The 14,134-nt window shown below is 42.4% G+C and overlaps 1 protein-coding gene across 6 annotated transcripts in view; it reads right to left on the reverse strand.

Moving 5' to 3' along the window:
- The window catches only part of Grik2 (glutamate ionotropic receptor kainate type subunit 2), a 658,152-nt gene extending 644,573 nt beyond the window's left edge, over positions 1 to 13,579 (reverse strand). Inside the window, exons 1-2 of one of the 6 annotated variants that reach the window (XM_032889127.1) lie at positions 13,030 to 13,537; positions 7,447 to 7,849 (exon numbers count right to left, since the gene is read on the reverse strand). In XM_032889127.1, the coding sequence (XP_032745018.1) occupies positions 7,447 to 7,561 (115 nt within the window). In that variant the 5' untranslated portion in view covers positions 7,562 to 7,849; positions 13,030 to 13,537. Of the gene's footprint in view, positions 1 to 7,446; positions 7,850 to 12,148; positions 12,260 to 13,029 lie in introns of those variants that run through there. The other 5 variants (XM_032889128.1, XM_032889130.1, XM_032889129.1 and 2 more) reach the window with 5 other exon arrangements.
- Positions 13,580 to 14,134: the final 555 nt, after the last annotated feature.

The raw sequence follows: 14,134 nt of genomic DNA on the forward strand, positions 1-14,134 counted from the left end.
TATAACACCATTAACATTGTGTTTAAAATAATCACATATGCTCGAAGATTTCCACTAAAAAAAATTTAAAAAGATAAACTTGCCAAGCACTGAGGTTCGCGGCCAGGAATTCAGAAATCATATCATTTAGCTTCTGTCCTTTTTCAGCCATCAATTCACACCAATGCTAAACACTCAGCACTCCCCTAGCCACCCAGTATCCTTTGTATCTGAGCATCGCTGTCACATACTGAACCAATAAATCTAATAAACTCATCCTAACATCACAGTATGATCCAGAACATTCGTATCTTAAAGCAAGGCTGTGAGACAGCAAACACTTAGTCAAAAAGAATGACTGACCTAAGGACATGCACCAGCAGGGAAAATGTCTGAAAGACAGAACCTTCTCAGACAATTTTTTTCTTCTCAGATTTTCACACATGGCCCCACTGGCTAGTAAACTGGCTCTCTACAAACTATAGAAGAGACTGTTCAGTTAATTAGAGAGTAAATGGTCTAAATTAATCAGTAAAAATAGCCCACCATCACTGAACAAAATCTTCAATGCTCAAACACAAAACTGAAATAAAACTTAGTAAAAAATGAAATCTCATAGGAAGGCTTTCTGGGTCTTCCCTAAGCACTTAGTCACATTACCAAGATTGATTTTTATCAGATTAGCTAATTGTTCGGGGTAATGGATGTGAGTCAAAAGGCAAATAAGCTTTTCTGTTTATGAACCTGTGAGAAGACCAGGTGAGCCTTAGGAAGCATAAATAATAAATAGGAGGTTGGCTGAGGAGGGAAAGCTGGTGAGCTTGGGGACCCATCCTACCTGCTAATGGTTTTGTTTTGTCTAATTGAGATTTTCCAAACCATTTTCAAGACTGTGTACAATGAAAATGTTGGATACTTACAAATGGCAATTGAGGTTTCTACATTTTTCTGGATATATCCAAGGATTTGGCAACCCCAAGTAGGCAATTCCAGGGAACATGAGGCCGGTGGGAAGAATAAACCCACAAGAGGCCAACAGACAGAATCTTGATTTTTGTCTGGGAACTGACCACACCTGAGAATTTCCAATGCAAAACAAGGAGTTGCTCCTCTGGGACTGGACTGGACCAGAAACTATGGAGGCACTAGACTTCAGTGACTGAAGTGGTAAACAGATTGCAAGTGCTTCTTGCAGAAGACAAAGGTCAGTACTTCAAAGACAGCACAGAAGGGACCAATATCTGTTACTGATGCTGCCATGAAAACTGCAGAAAGAAAAGTTTCCTTCGCTATCTCCAGCTTCCCTACCACAAGCAAGGTTTGTTTCTAACAAAGCAAAACAAACAAACAAACAAACAAACAAAAACTGACCACATCAAAATGGGCAAAGTGAAGTCAAGCGTGTTTCCTTGCCTCATTTTGTTTTACAGTTAGAGCAAAGGAAAAAATTATCGTGGAGACTTACCCTTTATGGGCTCTATATACTCAAAAAAAATTGAAATGCTCTTTGCTTCTGAGATGAGAGAGACCTGTAATTCCATTTATTAAGTCAACTCTTAAAAATGTTTCTTTATTGAAACTTGGTCCTAAACCTAGGTTCACAGTACATGATGAAAGTCTAAGGAAGACTTATTTAACCTACATTAAATCTTGATAATGCATTAATGAGTATTTTAAAGGGATAATTTTAATTCCCCAATCTTCAACCATAAAGACTATATAGTGCTAATCTGCCTTGCCCTTTCAATTAAACTTGTTAAGGGCTTTCTATTTAGTCAGCACCCTGAATGGGCCATTAAAATTCTTGTTCGGTAAGAGTTGTGCTCAGTGCTCTGTTGTTTTAAATTCCATTAAATCCAAATGGTCTTTATCGCCCCATGACCACTGTGACTTCAATCAGCCAATTTAATTACCTTACACAATTGTCAGCAGAAGCAGCAAAGAAAAACAGGAAGCCCGCATGACGTTATCAGATGTACGTCTACCTCTCCCTTGTTTAATCTAGCGTCATCGATAATGATGATGCGTACCTACTTCCTTCCTTTCAGGAGGCTTTTGACCTTCTCTTTCCTGCTAAGATTTAGACTTTAAGATTCATTCCTAGCACTCCTAATACTTTGATGAGTGGACAAAAAAAAAAAAAAAACAAAAGCCCTTAGAAAACAAAAGTCCATCAGTCAGACGGAAAACTTGCAACATTACATCCCAACACATACAACCATGATAGCAAAGAGACCTGTGTACCTCAAGTAATATGCATGCAGCAGATAATGTTTCAAGTCTAATACAGTTGAAAGACAGTAGACTACGTTTGGTCTGTGTAAAAATGGGTATTGAATTTTTCAAGAACTGAAGCTATAGTAGCAGAGTAAATCCTAAATACAGCAATTCATTATCTATGTAAATGTGATATTTGTACCACAAATGAGAAAATCATTATCTTTATCAGAAATTATGATAACTAAATACCATAAAAGATCACATCATCTCATCAAAGACAATACTTTATAACTTGGGGGATCTGAAAAGACTCTGAAACCCATGCTGCATTTTCATTCATCTGTACCAATGGCTCTGAACCTGTTGGCTGTGACCCCTTTGGCAAACCTCTATCCTTAAACATATTACGATTCATAATAGTAACAGAATTACAATCATGAAGTTGCATGGAAATAATTTTATGGTTGGGGGTCATCACAACATGAAGAAGTGTATTAAAGGGTTGCAGCATTAGGGAAGTTGAGAAGCACCAGTCTATGGCATTTTTTCCTTTTCTAGGGAAGCAATTGACATTAACTTTCCTAGCAGAATAAATGTTGAAACAAGGGTCATTTGAGAATGAACGCAGTTGTACTGATCACTTAAATTGAACCAAAAAGCCAAACTTCTCTGAAGAAACGTCCACTGTTATATAAACTTGTTCACTTCTGAACCACAACCTTACAGAGTCAGAAACACACTGAGTTCCATGTGACTGGGTGGAGAGCTATTTCTAGAGGACGGAAAGATCATTTTTCAAAGTCATTTTCTGAAATGATCATGCCTCCCTTGATGGATCATATCAAGTTATTCTTCGAGGCTTTAAAACTAAGCTAGAACGTATCAGAAAAACGAATCTTTATAAAAAGTCGTGCCAGTTGTTGGTGATTCTTGCAAAGATTTCCCTCTCCTGCCATCCGGAGCTCAGATGAGCACATTTTATCTTTCACAGAGATAGTGGCTGCTATCACTCTCATTTCCTCTCTCAAGAGTCAGTTTTCAAGCTCCCAGACTTAAGGCCACTCCTCCTTCCCTCCCACTTTACCTCCCAAAGGAAGAAAAATCTCTTTCAAAGAACTTGTGGAAAGTGGCAGCTTCCCAGCTCGCAGTCACTGAACTCAGTTCCTCGATGGTGAAGTACATCTGTCACAAAGCATTGTCTCTGGGAGCACATGAGATTTTCCACACGAACCGGTTTCATTCCTTCCACGGTATGGGTTTTATCTAGTGGGCTGCTCCTCACTGAGCTGGCCTAGCTCCTTCTCCTAGGGCTTGTGCACTAGGTATACAACGAAGACCTAAACTGGAAAACTTTTGAACAAAAACACTCTTGCAACTGGCTTAAAGAAAAATAAAAGGTCAAAAAAAAAATGTAGTAAGAAAATGACAGAGCATTTGCTCAGCACATTGAAAAGGATCGTCTTAGAGATACTGCTCTGACTCAATGTTTTGGCTTATATCTGTCCTAAATTGCAATTGAGATTAAGACTTTAAATAACAATCGGACCTCAAGATCAGAGAGTAGTCCTTTGGACGGTGGTGCCAATAAAAAGAATGCTCAAACAAACCCAGAGAGCAGGAGGGCAACCAGAGCAGAAATGAAGCTTGTTTGCACTTTGTGCGTTCCTGCGGAGTGGGTAGGGGTAGTGGGTACTTGGAACAGAACAGAGCAGAAGCATCCGGAAGGGGACCGATTGAAGAAAAGTCTTATGCAGTACTGGAGCAACCTGGGCCTCATTTCGAGGGCAACACCCACTTAGGCATCGCCTTGGACCACTTTCAGATGCAACTGTATAAGAACAAAGATGTCTCATTTCCATACGACTGGACACTGGAGTGTGACCGCTGGTGCAGGATCTGGAGAAACGCCTGGGGGGACAGTGGTGGGCTTTCCGCCCAACAGGCGGAGGGTGCAGACGTCTGACCTGAACTGGGCTGGGGGCCTGACTTTCTGCTGCACAGTTTACCCCTGGAAAACACACTTGTCCTCCCCCTCCTCCACCCTGCATCTTCTGAAAGAAGCCCAGTTGTTTGTCAGAATCCGAGGTGGCGACTGACACTCAAGACAAAAGACCCCTATACCCAGGCCCCTCTGCCCACTGCCCAGTAGGAAACATGTAGCCACCACTTGGGTAGACTTAACTACCCCATGTAACCTTACAGCTTTGGAAACGTGCCCAAGGGTCAGCACTGTAGAGTGATTTGCCTAGCAGCTACTTTCAGAGTGGCCTAGGGAAGAAAGGGGTGCCTGCCGGGTGCGGTGCTGTTGCAAAGTTTTCTTGAGTATCTTAGAAAGTCACTGTGGCTGAGGCTGAGATTTTATCACCATCCCCCCATCACCAACCCCTCCCATAGCTCCCCTCCCCAGACCTTTCTAAGCCGCCCTCCTTCCGTGCTGTGGGGGGAGGGGGCAGGGAGAGTAAAAGTCACAGGGAGAGAGAGAGGATGGTCTAGAGAAGGCAGAAGTTAATAGGCTGGGAAAGGAAGAAACTCCGGGGTCAGAGACACCCTGAGATGTGGGAAAGCCTAGCTTGCGAGAAAGTGAAAAGATGAGAAACGGTAGATCTGTTGGCTTCAGGGAGAATACCACATAGTTTATGAGGGTGAAGTCTCATCATCAGTTGAGGGGGAAGAGGAGGTGGGATGGCCTCAAGCCAGCTTGATGGTTGCCATAGCACCAGAAGCCTGGCTTCTCCAGGATACACTGTTGAGCCTCTCTCTAGGCTGCCTACTGGGAGACACCTGAGGCAATGCTGTGGCTTTGACCCACACCCAGCAGTCCACCACAGCCCAAGGACAACTGCTCATCAACAATTCCAACTCTTTCCTCCCAGGGCAGGAGGGCAGAAGTGTCTGAACTTCATAGTGTGGAAGTTTAAAATAAACATTTTCAAGAGGTACTTAGAGGCATTTAACTAACCATCCAATCCGCTCAGTACATTTTTTTTTTTTTTACCACAGAAGAAAATAAAACTCCCACCACTTTATCAAAATAGTCTCAACGGGGAAATGTTCCAATGATTACAACTGTTCACAATCGTTCCTGTCCTGTCAGGTCAGATTTAGAGAAAATGGAACTCCAGGTGGAAGACATTTGATGCTAACATAGAAAACAAAACAAAACAAACAAGCAAACAGATCATCTACAAAGTAGAATGTTCCTCCAGGGTGTCATGGAACTGGTGTAGAGATCTACTGTCCTGTTTCTTAGAACATTCTTAGAGCTTCTCTAGAACAGTGTGTGTGTGTTTGTGTGTGTGTGTGTGTGTGTGTGTGTGTGTGTGTGTGTTTCTTTTGGAAAGCTGCTACACTGCCTCAGATGCCAAGATTTTTTTTAATATGAAGATATAAATGATCAGCAAATGTAACAATCTAATGATTCAGCAATTATCGTGCTTCAAGACCAAAGCAGCAATAATTAAATCTTGAGAGTATTAGTGGCAGTTTTCAGGCACCAATTCACACCCCCACATCATGTACATTCTTACTGATGAACACAAGAAGATATACAAGCTCACTTATGTACTTTGAATTACTCAAAATAATGTGGGGGGGGCGGGGGTTGATTCTATAGTATAGCACTTCCCATATTAGTAGCCAGATTGCTGTGACACACATACTGTATAAATCTTCACAACACAGCTCCCATGAATATAAGGACTTCTTTAATGCTGTGTAAAGAAGCAGGCATTCCTGTAGATGCTTGTTGCTAAGAGCAACATGCTTAAGTACCATCTAAAGACAGAAGAAAGCAGGAAAATACTCCATCTAGAATCTAGCTCTATTCTATTGTCTCTTGTCATCACCAGTCTTCTTAGCTGTAGGTGACATATAGGGAGGGGTTACCTTTTCAGATACATGTGAAAGCATTCCTATTTTATTTCCACAAAGGTTGGAGGGTGACAGTGAATTTTATCACTAAGGAAAGATCACTTGGGGAAAAAATAAGAGATGCTGCTAGTGTTACAGAAGGGTCAGGCAACCTCTGCTATCCATCAGACAGAATAACTTAATGTGTCTAATTTTATTTCGAAGACATGTACTCTGTATTACATGTTTTCTACCCTCTCCGGCTTAAATCCCCTTAGAACTGACAGGGGCAGCACCAAGAGTGGGAGCTTTTGCCCTGTTGACTCTTTCTCAATGCCCTTCTTTAGGGAACTTCCCCTAATGAGTCCTGCTCTTAACTAAAAATCCCAGTTGGTCATCCTGAGCAGCCAAGCATTTCCTACACTGTGCTTCCCTCAAACAAACCTCAGGACCAGGGAATACACTGGAAACTCCACGTTTAGATTTCCTTCAAGAGGAAAAAGAAGCCCAGATTCTTGGGAAAGGTATAAATCTTTCTCAAACGTGACGATCTGGGGTCTTTTATCCAAGTCAGAGTGAAACAAAGATGCACTTAGACCCACACACTCAACACCCCTCCTTCCTCTGCCTCCAGTTACTAGGTTCCTTATTTATTAGGTCCGGACTCTGTGCGGGGGCGGGGCGGGGAGGGGAGGAGAGCGGCGAGCTGTGAAAGAACTCAGCAAGTTAAAAACAAAACAAACAAGAATCCTGTCATGATTGCGCTATTTCACTGCGCGCTGAGTGACATCTTCCCGTTATTATTAAAGCCTGAAATTATACAACAATATTACTTAAAGCTCTGCATATCAGAAAGACCATCGAGGAGGGTGGGGGAGATTAAATTGGCCAATAAGCTTCTCTTACAAAAGATATCGAAAAGGCTGGTGCCTTCTCATTTCAAGTGAGGACCTAGGCAGGTCCCGGCAGAAGCGGACACGTACAACTCAGGAAGAGTTATCAGACATTAACTCTTAGGTAGCACAAGCTACAGATTTGCCAGCTCTAGAGCTCGCTTTGGTTCAGACCGCGGCACCCAGACGGAGCTGGAAGGTTCCCGGGGAGACCAAAGCAGCCTAGGCTGACCGTGCCACCCATCACTGCTATTCCAGTGGCGGGCTACGGTGAGGCGATGCATCCCGCTAGTAGTACGATGCACTGGTACCTCCTTCCCCCTCCCGGGAACCAAAATAAAATGAAGATAGATAGAGAGGATAAATGAAAGCAGGGGGCGGTCTTTAAAACCCGGGAGGGATCGGGTCTGGAAGCGGAAAGCCCACGCCAGGCAGAGCGACCGCCTGTTTACATCCGGCGCCTCAGAGCCTACACCAGGCGACGGTGAGATGCGGGGAATCTTACCGAATCTTAACACATGTGTGGTTCCTTGCGAATATCCGATCCACAATAAGCAGAGCAGGACTTTAATGGAGCGACTGAAGACTAGATTACTTAAAACTGGGGAAATAATCTTCATGATGTTTCCGTGCCTGCGCGCGCGGCACCCACTCCCCCGATCTAGCGTTAGGCTCCGGGCTTGGACGAGAAGGAAGATGCGTGGAGTAGTGGCCGCAGACACAATCACGGCATGGTCACAGAAAGAGGAAGGAGTCTCCGCTTCCCAAACCCATTAGCAGTCGCTGCATGTTCTTCACTCTCACTGCGCCAAGGAGCAAGCTTCCACTGCAAGGGATGGTGGGACATCCATGTTAGTCCGGGAGCATCCGGGAAAAATCCAGCAAGCACAATGTCCAGCCGTGCGAGCCTGGGAGAGCACAAGAAGAGGAAAATCAAAAGGAAGTCCTGCCTTGCAAGGACTAGGTGTTGAAAGCTAGCCACAGTCCCAACACAAAGGGAGCTTTGCTCGCAAGGGCTTCGCCAGGCCCTTATTCCACTGCACTGCTGCACAGCTTCTGACGTTAGGCCAAGATAAAGTGAGAAAAATTGAGATAGCTGCTTCCTGCCACTGAGCTTCCCAATATATATTATGCAACCGTTCTGATAGCCCGCCTTGAGTAGCAGTAAGGGAGATTTATTACATGATTCGATGAAAATTGCTTTGATTTTTAGTAAGACCCTACAGAGTGCCTGGTGTATGCAAACAGACTTCGTACAATCAGCTGATTAATTTTAATAATTGACTAGCCAAGTCAAAGTCACTTTGTCTAAGAGTTGTATTTCAAATAAGAAAATGCTGTAAAACAGATAACTGTGCTGTCAATCTAATTTGCTGTTAAGCTACAGAAGTCTTATACTTTTAAATTTTGAGTAGAAAAAGAATACACAGTGGAATACATTTGAAGAGCTGAATCTGCTCTTTAAAACTTGAGTGGAACATTTCTTGATCAGTGAAGAGACATTTCTCCAGGTAGATTTTTAGGGGGGAAAACTGGGATCATTTCCCCACACTTTTATCTCACCTAAGACAATCTTATGCAGGACAGTGATGTTTAAGCTACAGTGGTATATTCCAAAGGCTTTGTGCTCACATTTTCTCCTTTTTTAATTTTTTCCTTAAAATGCAAGATCACATCAAAGTTTTGTCTAAAAAAAAAATCTCATGATTGGCTAGTTTTCTGATGGGAATTTTTAAATTCATTTCCTCTCTTGACTCACAAGTAGAAATTTATACAAGGGAAAACTATAGAAACACACATTGCTTTCCATATGAAAATATTTTGTTGAAATAAGCAGTATACTGCCCGAGGATTATGATTATCCCCACATCCACTACTGCCACATACAACGGTAGGAAGAGATAATGAGGAAAGGGATAACTACATCACTGATGACACTATAACCTTATTAAGAAGTGCAGAGGGCAAACTGTTGAACTTGCATTTTTACTATTAATCTCTGTTCATTATCAACAAATAGGGTGTAAGATCTTATAAAATTATACAAGTTCATCATATTAAAGACTATCTAATTTTAAAAGAGTGGTATGAGTACTGTCTAAGTTCTTATCTTACAATGGCTATATTTTCTCTAAAGAGCAAGAAGACACTACAATGTATTCATTCCATCATAGCGAGGTTTTTTTTTACTATATATCTATATTTTTTCCTTAGCACATTATTATAAAATGCTGATTGAAAAAATATACACTTTCAAAGGCACTAAGAGATATTGATTTTTTTAAAGATGGAGGCATAACTGCAGTGTCAAAAATAAGTATCATGAAAAGCTGGTTCCTAGTTCTGCAGTCTAGCAGACAATCCCATCAAACAATTCCACTATTTGAGCACTTTGAAAGCAACACCTAGTGCTGAAACCAAGGGTATCTAGCGACTCCTTCAGTCCATGTTGGAAACATCACTTATAAAACACGTTGAAGCCCAACATAGCCTGTCTGGTATTTGCTGTCTCATTTTTTTCCCCATTCTATTTGTTCATTTTACTTCTTCACTCTAGTAGAGATAATAACGACAGCCATGGGAAAAACACATATTCTTGGTTGTTTTCATTTCCCAGTATAATTGATACCTACTACCTGAAAACGGCACGTTCTGTTGTAACCGATCAAATGTCTGCAATTTGTGCAGTGTAGCTGGCATTTCACAGAGCCAGAGTAAACACACTACACCACAATTTCTTCTTCAGGCATTCTGCACATGACAGTATTTGCCATAGCAGTTTTCATCTGCCTACTTACAGCTAACACTCTCAGCTACTTATGGGGCATCGTTGTTGGTTATCCAGTGGGAAAGTCAGAGAAAAGCATTCATGATGTTGATACAAAATAAACTTAAAAAGGTCTAATATAATTTTTTCTTAGTACTAAATGATCTCCAAAGAACCAACTTTGCACACATATTAAATTGGGTTCATTTCTATGCGTTAACTAAGTTCAAAAGCTTTAACTTAACAGATACCTACTCCACCTGTCTAATGGAACGTCTATGATACCAGAGACAAACCTTTCTTCAGGACCTTGGACAGCGCACCAGACAAATATATTCTCGATTTTTTAAAAAATAATAAAATGAATGAATAACATGCCATTTGAAGTGACAGCGTGCATACTTCTATCGCAGAGTCAAGTGCTTTGAATCGTTGCAGGACACACATAATCAAGAGATCAATTTCGTGAAGTGTGTTTTGTGTGTCTTTCAGTTTGAGTCATGAGCTGTTAACACATCTGAGACATACTAACAGTGATCTCTTTGCAGTCAGTACTACTATGAAATCCACTCATGCTCACTTGAGACCCTTCAGGGTGACTAAAGGACTTATTTTCCCATACCAAAAAGAAAAAAATTCAGCATGAGAAAAATTTTAAATGCTGAAACATGTTGTCAGTACTTCGTGGCTAAAAACATTTCTGAAATGTACTATTAGTTATCACTTTTAATCACCCACCTCCAGATTTCCATCTGTTAAGAGGGAAAACAGATTAACAGCATTCTCTCTATTACAATTCACTCTGATGATCAATAACATCAACTCAGTAAATTTATCATCCAAACACACACACACACACACACACACACACACACACACACACAAAATGATCTAGCATTATAAGAGATGGCTTATTTACTATATGGATATTTTGAAGTGATTGCAAGTATCTCTTTAATACTGACACTATCACCATAGTTCTGAAGATTAATATTTCTTAATCTATATTTTACTGATCACCTTTAATTATCTTACAATTTTGTCACTTCTGTATTTGCTTACTTCTTAACAAAAAATTAAAAATACTTGCTTTAGGTTTTCAATGATCATAAATATGTGTGCTTTGTCCTAAAGATTCATTTGCTTTGCAGTTATTTCAGCCACATGGCAATCCGTACTGCTAAAAGCTCAGAGGGCTCCAAGGTCAGAGCAGAGAGGAAAAACTGCAAGCACACACATGCATGCTCACACAGAGAAAAGCTATGTCTAGAATAAAGCCTTAAAATATCAAAGAAGGCTAATAAGAAGAACTACCAAGGCTATGGTGAATGATAAAGGAGGAAAATGTATACCGTGCTCATGCAAAGCTTGTCCCTACAACAACAACAACAGTGAGAACAACGAAAGACATTAGCTTCATCTTTCACTGCACTTTTGTATTACCTGACACTAATGACCTCTTCTTCTTGGGCACTATTACTTTAGAAGCAATTTTAGTTTCCTAGTCTCCGGGTGAAAATGAATCTTATTCTAGTTAGCTGCCACCTGCTGGGGCATGAACAAATGTGTAATAATCCTTATAGCAGAACATTTAAAAGACAATTCCTATACTTTGGCTAGAGACAGCAAATGTGTATTCTAGAACTATCTTCATTTTAAAAACGTCTCAAAGGTTCGTCCATGCCATACATGCAGTGCATTTAAATTTTCTCACACAAGTGAGAGGCTCCTGCTTGCCCCCTCACTGCTGTCCTGCTGTTATGGGACATTTGAGAAACCTCACTGGATAGTAACACCTAAGGCAGTATTCCATGCAAGTGGCCTATTGTGTTGAAGCTTAGCTAAAATAAACAGCCTACTCAATCATGACATTAAAGGGGAAACAGAATGAAGTCTAAGGCAGAGACCAGTTGCAACCACACTGTTGCATACCCATTTATGTTATTCCTTGGGATCCTAAATGCATTATCAACTGCTCTATTAACATTCTGCTATGTTGGTGGTTAATGGTATTTTTAATTTTAATTACTATTTAAATGCTGAAAATGTATCTTAATTAAGAAATTGAACCAAAGAGACTTGTGTCTGTTAAGCTCCTTTAAAAAAATTCAGCATGTTCAATCTTCAGTGGATTCAAATTTAAAAGAAAAAAAAAAACATAGGTGTTTTCCTATTTAGTCGTTTTCTGCCTTATCTTCCCCTGTGCATTTCAACTCTTTAACTCCTAAGTTTCTAAGGTCATGGGGAGTTCATAAGCTTACTTTACTATTGCAGGAGTCTATTCTGCAAAGTTATAAAGTAAGGGAGTAAAACAAGACCAAATTAAAATACAATGGCACATCTTTCAGCAACTAAACTGCACACTTATTGAAATGAATTAATTATATTCTTGTGAGATGAAAAATCAATCCATAAGGTAATTTTGATGAAAGATACTTACAGTATGAAGATGAAGAAATGATAAACGATAATCTCTTCGTTTTGTTACCAGAGGGTAGTTGCTAATATCCTCCAACCCCCAAATCCAAAATCATTATCTTAGAAGCATTAATCCCATTTCTCTCTCTCTCTCTCTCTCTCTCTCTCTCTCTCTCTCTCTCTCTCTCTCTCTCTCTGGCTGCTGCACACACACACACACACACAACACACACACACAAATACACACACACACACACACACACACACACACACACACACACACACACACACACACACCTTCCTATACCCCTGAAGATAAAAATATGAGAAAATGCGTGCGGTTGGTTAAAAGTTCTGAATCTTTATGATCCACCTCGGTGATGCAGTTAGTCCTTACCCCTGTGGGATGCCCTGAGAGTTTTGTTTTTGTTTCCAGAAGCTTTTAATACTATCCTCAGTTAAAATAATCTCAACTTTCTCAGCCCAGAGTTATGGATCAGGGAGATAGTGGAACTGACTGGTGAACTAAAGAGGAGTTGTTATGACCCAAAGATAAGCAGCTTTCCTGAGTCTCTTCGCCTTGAGCGTGTGAGTCCGGGTAGCTGAAGACACATCTAACAGATCCACTTATTCAAATATTTTACGTGCAGAACACCAGGGCGCCAGGAGCCAAACGAGCCACTTGGATCCTTGCCTTTGACTGGCTACAGCAAGTGGGACAAAGCCCTCCAAGCGACTGCATCCAGCAGGTGCCTGGAGCGCACCGACTCAGCCGCGCGGCCGTCCGCCTCTTCCTTTCCTTTCCGCGGCCAGCGCTCCTCGCCAGTCCGCAGTGCCTCTGGACCCACAGCGAACGACCCGGGATTGAGCTCCAGGGAGGGTCCGCTGCTGGCGAGTGCTTACCTGCGGCTAGGGTGAAGAGGGAGGGTAGGGACTGGGGTAGTCCTCTCGGAGCCGCGGCGGGAGGAGGTTCAGCGGGAAGTCCCCAGCTCCCAGCCTTGGCCACGCAGCCGCCAGCGAGAGCGCGAGTGACGGCGGCGGAGACCAAGACCGCGGAGCCGCAGCGGTGGCGCTGGAGACAGACACGCCTCCTGGCGGGGGTTCCTCGCCTCTTGCTTTAAAGGCGCCGCGCTTCTTTCCCCGCTGCTGTTACTAGCTCCAGGGCACCCAGGCCCACCCGGGAGCACAGCGAACTCTTTATTTCAAGAACTCCAGGGAGAGAATTCCGGGTGCTGACCGCCTAGTGCTTCCGGAACGCTCGGCCCTGATTTCGTCCCCTGCCAGCAAGCATATCCACATCCAGGCATAGGGGAACGGGGACAGAGATGCTCTGAATGATATAGTGGGTAAGGCAAAAGAGCCGAGGAAACTGACTGCTCTGCGAAGCTACGTTGGGTATAAGGAGTCTTAGCCTCTGCTTCTGGGTGGCTGCTTTTATGCTGCTCCGAAACCATGGCAACGAGACTTCTCTGTTGCCAGCATCTGGGGAGCAGCTGGTTTGTCTCCAAAGTGACCCTTTTGGTTCAACTACTGCATTTTCCATTGAGGTTTGTGAGGATCACCTTGATTTCTGCTCCTTCTATCTCTGTCCCGCTTCGCAGGCTCGGTGGGTTTCGGTCTCTGTTAGCACAAGAAATGGACTTCCAACATCGAGAAGCTGGCAGGCCATCTCGGCACAGGCCTAGCCCCTTAATATTTGATTCTGTTCTTCAAGCTAGATTCCTAAACTCAGAGAATTTGAGGCCCGACAAGCACAGAACCTGGGTTCATAGCTGTCATGGTTGGGAAAATGAGCAGCATATAGACGTACGTAAATATGAGACACTGAAAGGCTTTTTAAGGGGAAGTGGGAGGGGGTGAGTCCCTAAGTCCTAGGGTCTTCCCAAAGGTTGCTTCCTGGAGTAAGGGGTGGGGACAGGAAGCAGAGAGAGCACACCAGACTCCTCAGGCTTCTCTGGGGAAGCGATTAGCTTCTGCAAACAATCCCGGATTTGCTCTCCTCTGGGTC

The sequence above is a fragment of the Rattus rattus genome, chromosome 18, assembly GCF_011064425.1.
Source record: "Rattus rattus isolate New Zealand chromosome 18, Rrattus_CSIRO_v1, whole genome shotgun sequence".
Lineage (NCBI taxonomy): Eukaryota > Metazoa > Chordata > Mammalia > Rodentia > Muridae > Rattus > Rattus rattus.